Source organism: Equus caballus, chromosome 22 (genome assembly GCF_041296265.1).
Source record: "Equus caballus isolate H_3958 breed thoroughbred chromosome 22, TB-T2T, whole genome shotgun sequence".
Lineage (NCBI taxonomy): Eukaryota > Metazoa > Chordata > Mammalia > Perissodactyla > Equidae > Equus > Equus caballus.
Genome location: NC_091705.1, coordinates 50,525,737 through 50,540,295, shown reverse-complemented (window position 1 = coordinate 50,540,295; position 14,559 = coordinate 50,525,737). Strand labels below are relative to the sequence as shown.

At 61.6% G+C, this 14,559-nt stretch overlaps 3 protein-coding genes and 1 non-coding gene across 14 annotated transcripts in view; 2 read left to right on the top strand and 2 right to left on the bottom strand.

Annotated features, from left to right (window-relative positions):
- The window catches only part of ZGPAT (zinc finger CCCH-type and G-patch domain containing), a 19,794-nt gene extending 16,218 nt beyond the window's left edge, over positions 1-3,576 (bottom strand). The window contains exon 1 of the mRNA XM_023626951.2: positions 3,023-3,576. Within this exon, the coding sequence (XP_023482719.1) occupies positions 3,023-3,576 (554 nt within the window). The remainder of the gene's footprint in view (positions 1-3,022) is intronic.
- Positions 2,683-12,452, top strand: ARFRP1 (ADP ribosylation factor related protein 1). Of its 11 annotated transcripts, none has more exons than XR_011431107.1 (8): positions 2,683-3,084; positions 4,755-4,848; positions 5,093-5,180; positions 5,407-5,489; positions 9,113-9,194; positions 9,419-9,484; positions 10,226-10,326; positions 10,395-12,452. XR_011431107.1 is itself a non-coding variant. In XM_070247989.1 (8 exons), the coding sequence occupies exons 2-8, from the start codon at positions 4,756-4,758 to the stop codon at positions 10,480-10,482; spliced, it is 606 nt and encodes a 201-aa protein (XP_070104090.1). In that variant the 5' UTR covers positions 2,683-3,084; position 4,755; the 3' UTR covers positions 10,483-12,452. The 11 variants fall into 11 exon arrangements, 6 of the variants coding, with proteins under 6 accessions (XP_070104090.1, XP_070104088.1, XP_070104086.1 ...); XM_070247989.1 differs by having other exon boundaries at positions 9,414-9,484; XM_070247987.1 differs by lacking the exon at positions 2,683-3,084 and adding an exon at positions 3,698-4,203 and having other exon boundaries at positions 9,414-9,484.
- Positions 11,982-12,122, top strand: MIR8963 (microRNA mir-8963). The gene has a single exon (NR_127967.1). It is a non-coding gene; the product is annotated as a microRNA mir-8963 (primary transcript).
- Positions 12,407-14,559, bottom strand: TNFRSF6B (TNF receptor superfamily member 6b). The gene is made up of 3 exons (XM_023626953.2): positions 13,642-14,559; positions 13,342-13,545; positions 12,407-12,823 (listed from the first exon to the last, which is right to left on the bottom strand). The coding sequence occupies exons 1-3, from the start codon at positions 14,057-14,059 to the stop codon at positions 12,540-12,542; spliced, it is 906 nt and encodes a 301-aa protein (XP_023482721.1). The 5' UTR covers positions 14,060-14,559; the 3' UTR covers positions 12,407-12,539.

The window sequence follows — 14,559 nt, the reverse complement described above, 5'->3', positions numbered from 1 at the left end:
CACTGCAGTCCTCAGTTTAAATTGGAACTATCCAGATGAATTCATAAGGTATTTTGTCCTTAAAAACAGAGATACATGGTATGTGTATATATACACTCACACATACATACATGTGTGTCCACCTATACTTCCTAGCTCCACCCACTGGAGACCCAGGACAATGACCGACCCAGCAAGAGGGAGCATCCCAGTGCCCGCACCATGGGTCTTGAGATACCATCTCTCATCAAAAGAAACCAGGGTTTCTTGGAGACGTGGCTGATTCCAGGTCTGAGGCAGGAAAAGCACGGATGAGTGTGGAACATGCTGACTCCCCATCAGCCACCACTGGGCCACGTCAAAAGGACACAGGAGCCAACGAGGATCCCACTTGCCAAAGGTGGGATATTTGAGCCTCAACAAGGACCAGAATCTCAATAGGTTGAAATTCATCAAATATATTTAAATCCGTGAGTCCGTAAAGATATTAAGCATTCTTTTGAAAGCTAATTCATCACCTTCTCAGGATACAAGAGAACCAAATCATTACCTTGGGAACTAAGTAAACAAAACAGGAAAATCCAGCATGCAACCCACCTTTTCTGTATGAACTGTACCAGGCAGCCAAGTTGTAGACAAGGGAAAGCGTCTCTTTCTAACATGCCAGCTAATAAATGAAATGAACAGATACAGTTAAAAGACCTCTATTCTGCGATCCCCGGTGAAGCAGTGGGTCTAGGCACTGAGCTTCAGTGGCTGCTAACAGCCCCAAAGAAAACCCGCTGTGAGGTGAGGTGCTCCTGATGAAAGAACAAGCACCTGGAGCCTTGCCAAAGGGCGAGGACCTGAGTGTAACCAAGTCCCTGGGTCCAGGTGCCAGCTTGCAGCACACAGACGGACACGCGGGGCTGCACCAGCCGTGTGTGAAGACAGGTCAGAGTCAGGCCCTTCAACAGTGAGGCTGTGAGGCCAGGAAGGGCAGGCAGAAGGGTGTACACCACCAGATCGAGACACAGCAGGCTTAAACGTGAGCAAGATTACAGTGTCTACACCACAGCTACCCTTGAGAAATAAACCATAAAAAACATGAGGAGGCATTATCATAAAAGTCAGGATAGTGGTTATTTTTGGAGGAGGAAGACTGTATTTGGTGAGGTGCAGGAGGGGCTTCTGGGGTGGTCAGCAAACGTGTAGTTTTGATATGAGTGGTGATTATTAGGGTGTTCCAATAATTCCCTATACTATGTATTTACTTCCTGTATCTGATTTTACTTTACAATAACAAGATAAAAACTAAAAATTTCCTGTGTGCTCACGTTAGGTACCGCTCCAAATTCTTTGCACATATTAATGCACTCCATTCTCCCAACAACTGTGAAAGATGATTCTCATCTGTTTTACAGATAAGAAGAATGAAATACAGAGATTAAGTTATAACAAACATATGAAAAGATGCTCAGTCTCGCTAGTAACCAAAGAAATACAGATTCAGTCGAGATACCATTTTCCCAGCTTTCAATGGGCGCAAATCTGCAGTCAGATAATGTTACTGAGGGCAAGTGTGGGGAAGAGTAGGGACTAGGGACCCTACGCCAACAAGACCAGAAAACGTGCACAACCCTCCATGCTGGCTACACACTAGGGAAATTCTCATCAGGTACAAAAGAAGACAGGAACTAGGAATTTCACAGCACACTGAAATAAGTAAAAATTGGGAAACATCAGAAAGGAACAGATTAAGTAAAATGTGGCATATTCATCTGAGGGGAGATACAGAAATTAAAACAAACAACTAGTCCTATAAATATCAGTCTGTCTCCCACAAACGTGCTTAGTGAGAACTGCAAGTTGCAGAATGAACTTACTGAGAGAACAAAGCACAGACAAGTACTACTTATGGACACACATATGCCTGTAAAGAACACACATACGAGAGAGACACACACCAAAGTGTGACAACGACAGCCTCTCAGAATGGGGAGGGGACTGTGGCAAAGTGGGGGTCAAATGCTGCTTCAACATTGCCTACTTTATTTTTACAACCCCCCAGCAAATGCAAGACAATAACTTAGTCCCAGGATGGCAAGGTGGGTGTTTGTGGGACTCGGCAGAGAGGCCTAACGCCGACACAGGAAGCAGCACTGGAAAGGACAGTGGTCAGGGGCTGTCTCAGAGCCAGACTGCCAAGTGGCCCAGCTTCGTCCTCTGAACCAAGCTGGTGGGGCTGCACACACGTTCATACCACAACACTCTAGGAACAGTGCCTGGCGCAGAGCAAGCAGCACCCGGAGGTGCCAGCTCTCATCATCGCACAGGGACATGGACATGCCCTCCAGAGGGACTAGTGGCACAAAGGATGGGTGACCCCCTTCCTTGAGGTGTTTGCTGGTGACACGGGAGTCTGCTCCGCAAACTTAGGGAGCGCCCTTACGATTCCGTGCAGTGCTCTGCACGTGTGCTGTTCTTTAGTGAGACCCAGGAAGAAAGAAGGAAAAAAGGGGCATGTGACAAATAAGTCTATAAAGAACTAAGATGAGCAAAGAACTAGAGCGGCACCCTGGACTATAAGCTAAAGAAGAAAACCATCTACTAGGAATTTCAGGAAACACCCCTTCCAAAGATAAAGTACGAAGAAGCAAAAGTCAAGTCACGCCCTGAGAGAAAGGAGACGTCGTCATAACCACGTGGGAATGTGAGCTGAACGAGGTACTGCTGCCACACCTGTTAGGTGCAACGACGACCCGGAGGTTAACTTTCTTAGAACGTCCTTATCAGTTACATTAGGGGAACGTCCTGAAGTCTCTGTAGATGGAAAGCCAGTAACTTCCCAGGATTTGCTTTAAGACAGGCCCAGGGACACGCAGGGCAGGGAGAGCCGACGGAAGGGGCCGGGAAAGGCGGACCGCGGGCGGCCGCGCCCTGCAGCTCCACGGCGAGTCCGCGACGAGCCGGGCCCCTTCTCCCCACCGGCGCGCTTGCGCACTCCTGCTTTACCCGAGACCCCGGAGACCCTCGGGCCAGGCCCGCGGCCCGCGGCGCCTACCTGCAGCTCTCCTGGAAGCGGCAGCGGCCCTCCAGGAAGAACGGGCAGGGCTTGAGCGCGCGGTGCGTGGGGTAGAGGTAGAGCACGCGCACGCCCGCCGCGCCGCCCGCCGCCGCCTCGGCGCCCACCACCATGGCGCCGTGGTACTCCAGCGCGCCCCACGGGCTGCGGTAGGGCGCGCTCACCGTGCGCCCGCTCAGCGCGGCGCCGGCCTCCCCGCCGGCCTCGGGCCCCGGCGCGCCGGCCTCGGGCCCGGCCTCGCGCTCGGGCTCGGCCTCCGGCCCCTCCGCGGCCTCGGCGGCGGCCTCCGGGAAGGCCGGGCGCTCGGCCTCGTCCTGCGCCGCGCGCTCGCCGTCCAGCGCGGCCAGCAGCTTGCTCTGCCTGACGGACGCCAGGCTGGCCTCCGTGAGCGCGATCAGCTCGCGGAGGTCCCGCTGCAGCCGGCGCAGGTCGGCCAGCTCGGAGGCGTCCAGGCCGGCGCGCAGGGCCCGCTCCACCTGCCGCAGCTGCGCGCCGTGGGCCTGCAGGGCGGCCTGCAGGCTGTCCTCGTCCATCCCGAGGGCGCCCGGCCCTGGGGGGCGGCCCGGGTCGTCGCGGGGGGCGCCCGGGTGCTCGTGGGGGCGGTTGCCCGGGGGCTCGCGGCGGGGTCGCCTGGGTCCTCGGGAAGCGGCCCGGATGCTGGGGTCGGCCCGGGAGCCGGCGCTGCGGGGAGAGAAGCCGGTGAGCCGGCGGGAGCCTGTGCCGGCGGGCGCGGGGCCCTCAGGACCCCCTCAGGGCCGCCCGCGGAGCCGGGAGCAGCTCGCGGTCCCGCCGCCGGGTCGAGAAGACAGGCGGGGAGCGGCGCTCAGCTCCAGGCGGAAGAGCCGCCGCCGGCTCCATCGGGCCTCGGCGTCGCCGCCGGCCGGGCCCCCTCGGCGCCGCGCCCCCGCCTCCGCGCCCCGCCGGGCCATAGAGAGCCCGCCGCCTCACCGGCTAGAGCGGCCTGGCGCCCCGCTTCCGCCCTCACGGCCGACCCGCGCTTCCTCCCGAGCGCGGCCGCCACCGGAAGTGCCTGGCGCGGGGGCCGCCGGGACGGCTCCGCCCCTTTCCGGACTCCTGGGCCCGCGACCCGTCGGGCGCAGCGCGGGGTCAGCGGGTCAGCGCGGGTCCGCGGGGTCAGGCTCGGCGGCCCGCGGGCGCAGGTAGGCGGCTTGGGTCTCCGCCTCCCGGGCGGGCCCGAGGCCTCGGCGAGGACCGGCGGACGGGGCTCCGCCGTCGCGGCGGCCGGCCCGCGGGCCCCGGAGACCGGTGTCCGGGCGGGGCGGGAGGCCCCGCACACGTACGCCGCTCCCGGAGGCGGGCGTCCGGGGTTTTCGCCGTGTTTCCCGGGCGGGCAGGGGCGGCTGTTCCTCGCGGGCCGGGGTGGGAGGGGCGCGGTTACCCGGCCGGGGAGCGCCTCGGGGGCCCGGGCGGGCAGCGGAGGGAGGCTCGGCGGTGACTGGGAAGGAGGAGGAGAGATCTGGTCTGTGTTCTGGGGGCAGAACGCCCCTGAGCGAGGACGCCAGGGAGACGCCCGGAGGGATGGGGAGAGTTGCGGGGAAGAGGGTCGGGCGGCGCGGGGAGTCGGGAGTGCCCCAGGCCAGCTCTGGGCAGCCGCGGGCTGGGCCGCGGGCGCCGTCCACCACTGTGGGCAGCTGGCGGGAGGGGGCGCCGTCGGATCGTTGTGACCGGTCTCTCGCGGTGCCCAGGGCAGGATGTACACGCTGCTGTCGGGCCTGTACAAGTACATGTTTCAGAAGGACGAGTACTGCATCCTCATCCTGGGTCTGGACAATGCCGGGAAGACGGTGCGTTCTTGTGCCCACATCCCCTGGTCCTTTTGATTTTATTCCTTCACTTGCACATCCACTGCCCAGACAGGATCCAAACCCCATTTAAGGCCGCGGGACAGTTGGCACCCGCTGCTTTAAACGCAAGACACTGTTCTGTTTTGCTGTGTTTTAGAAGAATGGGTCCAAGGGGGGATATTTGGGAAACAGACTTGGAAACTTCTCCAGCCCCTATCTGACACCTCTCTTTCCTTCTCCCTAGACCTTCCTGGAGCAGTCAAAAACCCGGTTTAACAAGAACTATAAGGGCATGAGTCTATCCAAAATCACCACCACCGTGGGTCTAAACAGTAAGGGGGTCCTTTAGGGCTGTGGGTTTGGGGGGCAGACCCCTGAGGATGCTGTGATGTTCTCAGGCCAGCAGGCAGGCAGCAGAGCCCTGTGTGTGAGGCCTCTGCTCCAGCTCCGTGGGCCGGTCCTGGAGGAGCACCAGAGTGGCCTACTCTCCCTGGAGGGCTGGGAGATGGTGTGTCATGGATCAAGGCCACAGCCTCGCCCGTTTTCTTCTCCCCCCAGTTGGCACTGTCGATGTGGGAAAGTCTCGCCTCCTGTTCTGGGACTTAGGGGGGCAGGAGGAGCTGCAGTCTCTGTGGGACAAGGTAATACGGATGCCGTGCACTGCCTGCCCCTCGGGCCATCTCTCCCCAGGTGGCACCCCTGGGCCTCTTCCTCTCTCTCCTCCGGAAGCCTCAGCATCATTGTCCTTCCCTCCTGTCAGCAGCTCCCTTCACCCACTTTGTTCCTGAGCTGTCCGCTCCCCTAGTCCTTTGCCAGTTCCCGCGTTGCTCCCCCGACAGTGAGGACACACTTGGTTCCTTTTAGCTTAGAGACTGTGTTGCTAAACATGGCCAAGAAACAGATGTGGGGAAGGTGCCAAACCTGTGGTGCTCAGCTCCACCACCCGGGCCTGTGTCCCCTGCTTAGGACCTGTTCCCCATGGTGGCCCCTTCCCCGTCGGGGAGGATGTCTTCAAAGCCCACAGTAACTGTCTCATCTTTCGCCGTAGGTTTGGGGCATTTCTCAGACCCTACTGTGGTGCTCCTGCCCCGACACCCCAAGGCTGGAGTCTGTATCCAGCTCAGCCTGCGCCCAGCACTGGGGTCCAGTGGTGAGCAGGGCAGACCTAGCTCCTTCCCTGGGCAGCCCCCTCTGGTGGATTGGCAGGGTGGGTTGGTCCAGCCCAGTGCTGGGCGCAGGTATACCTGCCCTGACGCTTGCCGGTAGCCCATGTGTTTAGAACTGAGTGCCCAGGCCCTGATTTCTGGTGTGACTCCAGTAGCAGGTACCTAGTGACCTTTTTCTAGTCCCCTCAAAGCATCTTCTCCTGCTCTCTTTTCTAACCAGGAGAGTAGCTTATGTTCTGTGGTCAAAAGATCACTGATAGGCTCTCTGTGGCTGTTTAAGTTGGACTAAGGCAGTCCAAACCCCAGACCCATGTGGGGAGTGAAACAGATCCTGATGTTCTGTCACAGGCCAGGGTCTCAGGAGCAGAGGCTGAGACAGAGGTTGGGGTGCGTATTGGTGACCAGCACCTGGGAAGGGAGCCGAGAGGATGCAGGACCAGGCAGGGCTCCCATGCTGGGGCCGGAGGGACTGTGGAGAGGAGAATTGCTCATGGCTGCCCCCTGTCAGGCCATGCTGGCCAGGACTCCCTGCTGCCTGGCAGCTCACCATGGTGGGCTGCCCTAGGCAACTGTGATCTGCTAAGGTGGCCCTTTGTGGATCAAAGTGGGTCCTGCAGGAGCCAACTAGAGGCTGACGACTGGGCACACAGCCTGCCACTGGGCAGCCAGGCCGCAGCAAGGGACAGGTTCCTGTGCAGTCACCGCCCACCGTGCTCTGCTCACCTCCATGCCCTGCGTTGGGGAGTGGATCCTCCAAGACCAGGGCCTTCTCCTGAGGGGAAGCTGGAAGAAGGAGAGAGGGACAAACTGTAGGCCTGCTTTGCAGCTGGTTGTGGCCACCTTCACTGCCACTCCTGCCCGTGCTGTGGCCTCGTCATGAGGGTCTGAGCCCCTGCCTGCTGAGCCCTCCTCTGGTGGACTCCTGGGTTCCTCACATGCTCCCTGGCCTGCCAGGGAGTGGGTGCCCTACCTCCTGCCAGGGAGGGGTCTCTGCTGAGCCCTGGACACTAGTTGCCCAATGTGCTCAGGAGGCAGCCAGGGGTCGTGACTCAGGGGGTCTCCTGCTGAGTGGCTGCCTTGGTGCTGACCACACCCCCAGCCCTGCAGAGCCCAGGCCTGGGGATGGACAGCAGAGTCCCCTGTGGGTCCCCGGGGGGTAGGAAGTAGAGTTCTTAACTCCCTCTCCAGGTCCTCAGTGCTGCGTCCTAGTCCCTGGTCCCCATGCAGTCCAGCACTGCAGCACTCTGTTGGGCCAGCTGAGTCATTTTGTCCCTGGTGGATGTCTGGTGGACCTTTACTCTTGTGTCCACTGCCTCACGTCTGCCTCACACCTTCATCTAGACTGTGTGGTGGTGTCCATGGGTCTGTATGCCGGCCAGCCTTGGGCCACGTCCACCCACATGCGGGACTAGTTGGACCACCTGGCAGTCTGTCACAGGGAGGACTTCTGGCTCCTGTTCCTCCAGGCCACACACTTCAGCGTGTGCCCACCCAGAAGCCAAGGTTCCAAGCTTGAGCCCTTCTCACTTTCTGCTGGTTGTGTAGGATCCCCCCCATGTGACCACATGTGACGCAGCCGTCAGGCTTGGGAGCATGGCAGGTGCTGTAGGGTCAGGGCAGCCTGCTGTGCCCTGGTCCTGCTCACACTTAGCCCCAGTCGTGCTGCTCTTGTCACTGCCACCACTGCTGGGCTGTCACCGTACATCTGCCAGGTATGGTGGTGGCTCCAGCACCCATCTGCCAGGGCCCAGTTCCACACCAGGAGTGAAGTCCTCTGCCAGTGTCTGGGGCCCCAGTGGCTGCCTGGTGATTCTCTCACTGGGTTTGCTGCAAACCCCACACAGTAGCCCTTCTTGTTTTGGAGACCTCCACTGTAGGGCCTGCCAGCTCCCTTGTTTCAGCCCCAAGACAGCCAGACTGCTCCTTGGAGCCCCTGCAGAATGCCTGCAACTCTCCGTCACCCAGCACATAGGCCAGAGAAGTTCCTGTGTGTGGGGCTGGTGGTTTGCAGAACACTGGAGGCCCCTTGTTGGGTTCCTTCTCTGTGGCAATGCAGATAGAAAAGTTTGTCTTGTGCTGGGGTGGGGGTGCCCTGCTCATTGCACCCCAAGAATTGTCCAGGGCTACCAGGCTTGCCCCTCCCCAGTTGTCTCCCACCCTTGGGAACACGTGCATCACCAGGGCCCTGAGCTTGCTGACCACTGGCTCGTCCTGCCCAGTCAGCAGAATGGCCTTGCTGTAGCAGTCAGTGTGGTGGTCTGTCAAATGTGCAGTTGTTCTGGATCCCTGGGCTCTCTGATGGACAAGCAGGAGAGCTGGGGCCAAGTGGCCAAGATGCTGCTGTCTGCTCCCCGAGAATGCGGGTGCTCCTGACGTTCTCTTCTGATCAGGATAGGGGGTTGACTCGCCAGGTCTGTGGCTGCATCCGTTCCGCCCTGTGCCCAGGGCGTCCCTCCCTCAGATGTCCCCGCTTTGTGCATCTGTCTTCCCAGAGGTCCTATGTTCCATTCGCACCCGCATAACTGGCCCCAGGCCCCAGTCTCTGGTGATTAAATGTTGCAGGGGCTCTTGTGACAGACACCATTGGTGTCAGCAAGCCCAGGGCTGACCACCCTGCTGGCACCAGTCTGGCGTATAGAGCTGCAAGCTCGGTAGTGCCGGTTCCGTCTTTGCCCTGCCATCCTGTGTAGGGGCCAGAGCTGCTTCTAACGTGGTGTTGGCCTCACCTGTCAGGCTTACTGTCTGAGCCAGCACAAGGACCCACCAGAGCACTCTCTCCACCTCCAGGTCTTCAGAGGGACCGGCTTGGTCTGGTCTTGTCCAGTCCCCAAGCCTTATCTTCCCCTTTTGGCCACCAGGAGGCTGTGGTCATGGGCGGTTCTCAGGAGCAGACACTGAAGTGGGGTTTGAGATGCAGCACTGGGAGGTGTGGGGGAGGGGGCCACTCCCTGCCCAAGCTCAGAAGCCCTTCCTGAAGGGGTAGGGGGCACATCTCCACTCCACCCTACCTCCCCGCCCCCGGAAGGGTCTTCTAGTCAGGGCTGCCCTGGGGCAGCCGAGGGCCCATGGCTCAGCACCCCATTTCTGCCCCTCTTCAGTACTACGCAGAGTGCCATGGTGTCATCTATGTCATCGACTCCACTGACGAGGAGAGACTCTCGGAGTCCAAGCAAGCATTCGGTGGGTGTGGCCTGGCCAGGGCTGGGAGGGGGCTGGGGGAAATGGCCGGGTCCAGTCTGCACATCTCGTGTGTCTGGAGCTGGCCTTGTGGGGAGGCTGGGCCCACACCAGGTCAGAAGGGCCCTGGCCCAGAGAAAGCATCCCCGCCTGAGAGGTTGGCAGGGACGTGGGGACACCAGGGCAGAGGAAGGGTGCTCACTGCCACCTCTCCGCCGCCAGAGAAGATGGTCACGAGTGAGGCCCTGGACGGTGTGCCCATCCTGGTGCTGGCCAACAAGCAGGACATTGAGGTGAGCCCTTTGGTGTGAGCTCCCCACTGCCAGGGGGCAGGGGTGCCTGTTCCAGAGGAGGGCCATTGGCTTCCTCGGACACCCAAGCTGGGCCTTCCCAGGGTGCACAGAGCCCCTCCCCCAGGCCTCTGCCGCCACGTTGGGTGCCTTCTCTCCACTGGAGGGTGGCTGAGCGTGTCCCTTTGCAGCCGGCAGCCTCGTGATGGGGAGACTCAGGTGATAGTCTGGAGAGAAACGACAGGGACCCCAAGGTGGGAGTTAGCACAGCCCTTGATCTGTGTGCTGCTCTTGGGGTTGGCACCTCCCAGGACCAGGGGCAGCAGTGGAGGGGCACAGACAGGCCATTGGTCAGCTGCACCTGTCCACCCAGGTGTGGGGTGGCTTGGTGACTGCATGGACTGTCTGCGTGGTGGGGGTGCTGTATAGCAGTGCCCCTTTTCTGGAGCACATGTCATGACCACCAGCGGTCCTGAGGGCCAGGGTGCATCCTAGATCACGTGTGGTCTGTTCGGCTCTCTCTTCCCTGCCACCTGCTCCCATGTCCCTGTCAGGCCACTCACCAGACAGGACCCCTCCTGGGAAGAGAAGCCCCCAGGGGGCCACCACTGCTTCATACCCTGTCCTCAGCCCCCCGCCACGAGCTCATGTCCAACCCAGACCAGCTCTAGAGACTGCCCTGGAGCCGGGAATATGGCCTCAGAGGGACAGGGCACTGCTCCTCACGGCCTCGCCTCCCCACAGACTTGTCTCTCGATCCCTGACATCAAGACAGCATTCAGCGACTGCACCTCCAAGATCGGCAGGCGCGACTGCCTGACCCAGGCCTGCTCGGCCCTCACGGGGTGAGTAGGGCCCCATCTGGTGGGCCGGGGGCACGGCCGGCCCTGCCTCATGCCCACTGTCTCCACAGCAAAGGGGTGCGCGAAGGCATCGAGTGGATGGTGAAGTGCGTTGTGCGGAATGTGCACCGGCCACCACGACAGAGGGATATCACGTAGGCGCACAGCTCGTCCCCGGGCACAAGAGGAGCGCTCCTGCTGGCACCAGCCGTCCAATCCTGGGGGCTGGGTTTGCTTTGCCTTTTGGTTTTTCCATTTGCTTTGTTTTTTCTCTAAGACAAACTTTTCTCTGTGTCTGGAAAAGCGTAGGCATCTGGAGGCTTCTGCTGAGGGGATTTGGGGCCCCAGGGCCACCGGGCACCACACAAGCCCTATTTGACCCCCAGTGGGGCCTGTGGCCACATCAGACCTAGTTCCCCACCCCTGAGGCTCCGGTTGGGGCCTTGGGGGTGAGGCCTTGGCGTGAGCAGGCTAACTCTCCCTCTGGAGCTTGCATGTCTGCCCGGGGCACAGCCTCAGGGGAGCTGGTTGGAAGTAGGGCTTTCCAGAGCTGTGGGACCCTCCGGAGCTCCAGGAGCTCTGCATGGTGCACCCATGGAGGACACTGGGGCCACGGCTGCCCTCAGCCTCTGCCTCCTGTGATCTTGGAGGTGGGCTGGGGGCTGGTGTCACCTGGAGGGAGACCTTGTCCACGTCCCCGAAGGCCAGCAGGGCCTTGGGTTCTGATGCAGTCTTGAGACGGGGCAGGGAAAGTATGTGTGGGAGGCCATGTGCCCCGCCTCAACCCCACATGGCGTCATTTTGATCCTCAGCAAGAAGGGAAAAGCCAGGAGGCTGTGTTGGGTGTGGGTGTCCCCTCTTAAGCACACACACCTGCCACCAACATGGGACAACCATGGTTGCCCACTCCGGTTGCACGGGTGTATTGAGAAGGTGAGCTAGCTCCCCAAGGAGCTGAATTGGTGGTGTGCTGGGCCTGCATTCCCAGCTGGGGTGAGGAGTGGAGTCTCCCTCAGGTCTGGGGACAAGATGTCTAGAAATCCCTTTCCAGGCCTGTGCGGGGGAGTGGAGACCCCCCCACACACATATACACACGGCCCCTGTGGGAGCAGGCAACATCCAGTGGGCCAGGCTGTGGGCAGGAGGCTGTCTGGCTGGTGCTGGCTGGGGTAAGCATGCAAAATAAAGGTGGTCCGAGTAGCTCCTGGCCATCGTTGCTCTGGGTGTGGACTCCCAGCTGTCTGGGCACTGCCTTCCTGCTTCCATGGCAACAGCCAGAGACCTGGTGGCTTCGTGTTGGAGGGTCAGGTCCCTCCAGCCTGCCCTCCCTCCCCAGTGGGGGCCTGCGAGGAGTTGCTGGGAAAGGGATGAGTCAGGGTGGGGGTGGGGACCCAGCTGCAGGTGAGGTGACTCACCGGCTGTGAGGCCCTTCCCTTCCCCTTTTGGGGGTCAGGCAGGGGGCTCCAGAGCCTGAGGGGAGGGCTGGGAGTCCCCCAGGCTGTTCTGGAGCAGTCAAGCCTTCATCTGAGCCTGCCCAGGAGCAGAAAAGCCTTGTTTCCCAGAAAGCATGGGACGCACAGGCCTTGGAGGAAGTCTGGCTGGTGTCCTTCTGGGAAATCCCCACCGGTTGGGAGCGGGTTGGGATCGGTTGGGAGTGGGTGGAACTTGAAGGAAGGGCAGAGTAAGAGGGATGGGGTTTCCTGGCCACCCAGGGCACACAGTCTGGCACTGGCCGGTCCAAGCTGGGTCCTGTGCCAGGGAGTCTCTGGACTTCTTGATGTGCCCCTTCTGGGCACTGTCTGCCACAATGACCCTCCCTGGCCAGCCCTGACCCTCCACGCTGTCCTGACCCTTGAATGACTTGAGGGGTCACAGAGTGAGCCTCAGGGACCCCTGCCGCACCCCACAGCTGGAAGGGGCACACCTGCCACCTGGCCATCATCAACAATGCTTCCCCCATCAAGGGTCTGTTCTGGTGGGGGATGGGGGGTTGGGCAGCCCAAGGGCTTGAGGAGCACTGGGGCGGCCCGTTGGGTGTCTTCCCCACCAGGCGTCCCCACTGTGCTCCCAGCAGACAGAGCGCTCAGTTTGACACACAGCTTTATAAAAAATAAACTCTTAGCACAACAGGAGCCTGGTCAGAAGCCTCCTTTGGCAAGGCTGGGGGCAGTGCCCACGGAGGGCATGGCCGGGGAGTAGAATAAATAAGGGGGTGCTCAGTGAGCCAGGAGGAACCGCTCTCGGATGGTGCGCTCCAGCCCAGGCAGCCTGGCCTCGCGCAGTGCCTGCAGCAGCCTTGCCAACAGCGGCTCAGTCCGTGCCTCACGGAGCTCCGTGAGCTGCTGCCACAGCTTCAGCTGCAAGGCCATTCGGCCCTCCCTGGGTGTCAGACTCTGTCCCCCGGGGCCCATCAGGGCCTGCTGCAGCCGCAGGAGCCTCTTGAAGGAGATGTCCTGGAAGACCACAAAATCGATGACGGCGCGCTCGCACTCCTCAGTTCCTGCAGGAGGGTCGGGGTCGGGGGCTCAGTCAGGCCCAGCAGCAGGTCGTCAGCCCGCAGACCCTGATGTCCCTGATGGGGACATTGGGAGGGTGCAGGACAAAGGGGAAATCCCTGAGCTAAGAAACGGGTGAGACCGCTGAGAGTCTAGTGGGAGGGGGAAGTGGGGCTGCAAGATGGGGGGGACTGGGAGGGGCCGTGGCCAAGGATGAGAAGCCTCACTAAGGGTCTGCCACTTCACTGCTGTGTGACCTCAAACAAGCTGCTTAAACTCTCTGGGCCTCCGTTTCCCTACGTCCGAGGGTGGGGTGGGGATAGCATCACCTGCCAGCACTAAAATGCACCCCTACCACCCCAGGGCTCTGTGGTGGGGGGGGGCCTCCAGTGCCCCTTGACCTCACAAGGCTTCTGGAGGCCCTTCCCAGGGGCCAGCTAAATGCCTCATGTTCCAGGGCTGGACTCAGCTCTGAGAGCTGAGCGGCAGGGGCACAGGCTGACTCCATGGACCCCCGGGTCACCTGGTCCTCCAGACTCCAGCTCCCCGAGCGGGAAGGCGGTGCAGCTGGTGCACAGCGCGTCATGGGAGGGGGAGCCCGGAACGTTGACCGCCAGGCCCAGGGCCGTGCAGTTGCGGTGTGGCTGGCACTGCTCGGAGCTCGAGCTGCTGGCCGAGAAGGTGCCCGGCGCACACGGCTGGCACTGCGTGTTTCGGCTGGCAGTGCCTGGGGACGAGAGGTGGGGACGGAGTCAAGTGGAGCTGGGGTGTCTTCCTCGCCGGGCTGAAGTGCCCACGCCACCCCCCCGGGCCCCGCACCCACCGGGGGCCGCCACGCCGGCGCCGGGCGGGCAGGGCGCGTGCTCCAGGCAGAAGCCGGCGTGCGCGAAGAAGCCGGGGCGGCAGCGGCAGGCGCGGTTGTGGGTGGCCCCGCACGGCCGCGCCTCCTCCTCGCGCTCCCCGCAGATGACGTTGCAGTAGCGGCAGCGCTCCAGGTAGTTCCAGAACTGCGTGTAGTGGCGCGGCGGGCACGCGCCGCACGTCGTGGGGCTGTCCCGGCCGCACGGCCGCTGCACGAAGGTGCCCGGGGGGCACTGGCTGCACACCAGCCACTCCCGCGTCTCCGCGTCCCGCCAAGGGTACGTGGGCGCGCCCGCTGCCGCCCCGCGCACGGCCAGCGCCAGCAGCAGCGCGGCCAGCGCCGCCGGCGGGGTCAGCAGCGGCCGCTCGGGCGCCCACATGGTCCTCTCCCAGCTGGAGTGGCGGCTGCGGCCTCCGGGTGCCCTGGAGCGGGGACAGCCTCGGCCAGTCCTACCTGCAGCCACCCGCGCTCCGGCTCCGCTGCGGTGCCGCGTCTATATGGGCCGGCCTCGCCACGCCCCTGTGGGAGGGGTCGGCGACCTCGGGGGCGATGCTTTGATATAGTTGTCGGCAGCGTCACAGCTCTGGGGCCCCTCCTTCCTCGGGCAGCACTCCCCGAGCGCCTACCCAGCCCCGCGAGCCCAGTGCAGGGCCAGCCTTCCCGACACTAGGAGTATAGCTCGTGACCCAACGCCCCTGGCATCCAGGGTGGAAGGGGGGTCCAGCTTCTGCTCATCTGTGTCACAGAGGCTGAGCCGAGCTGGGACGAAGCATTCAGGGCGCCCTCACAAGGGACAGGGTGAGAGGGGGACCCTTGCAGACACCCCATCCTTCCTTCAGGGAACCTTCAAATCCCACCAAGCCCAGCAGCGCAAACAGC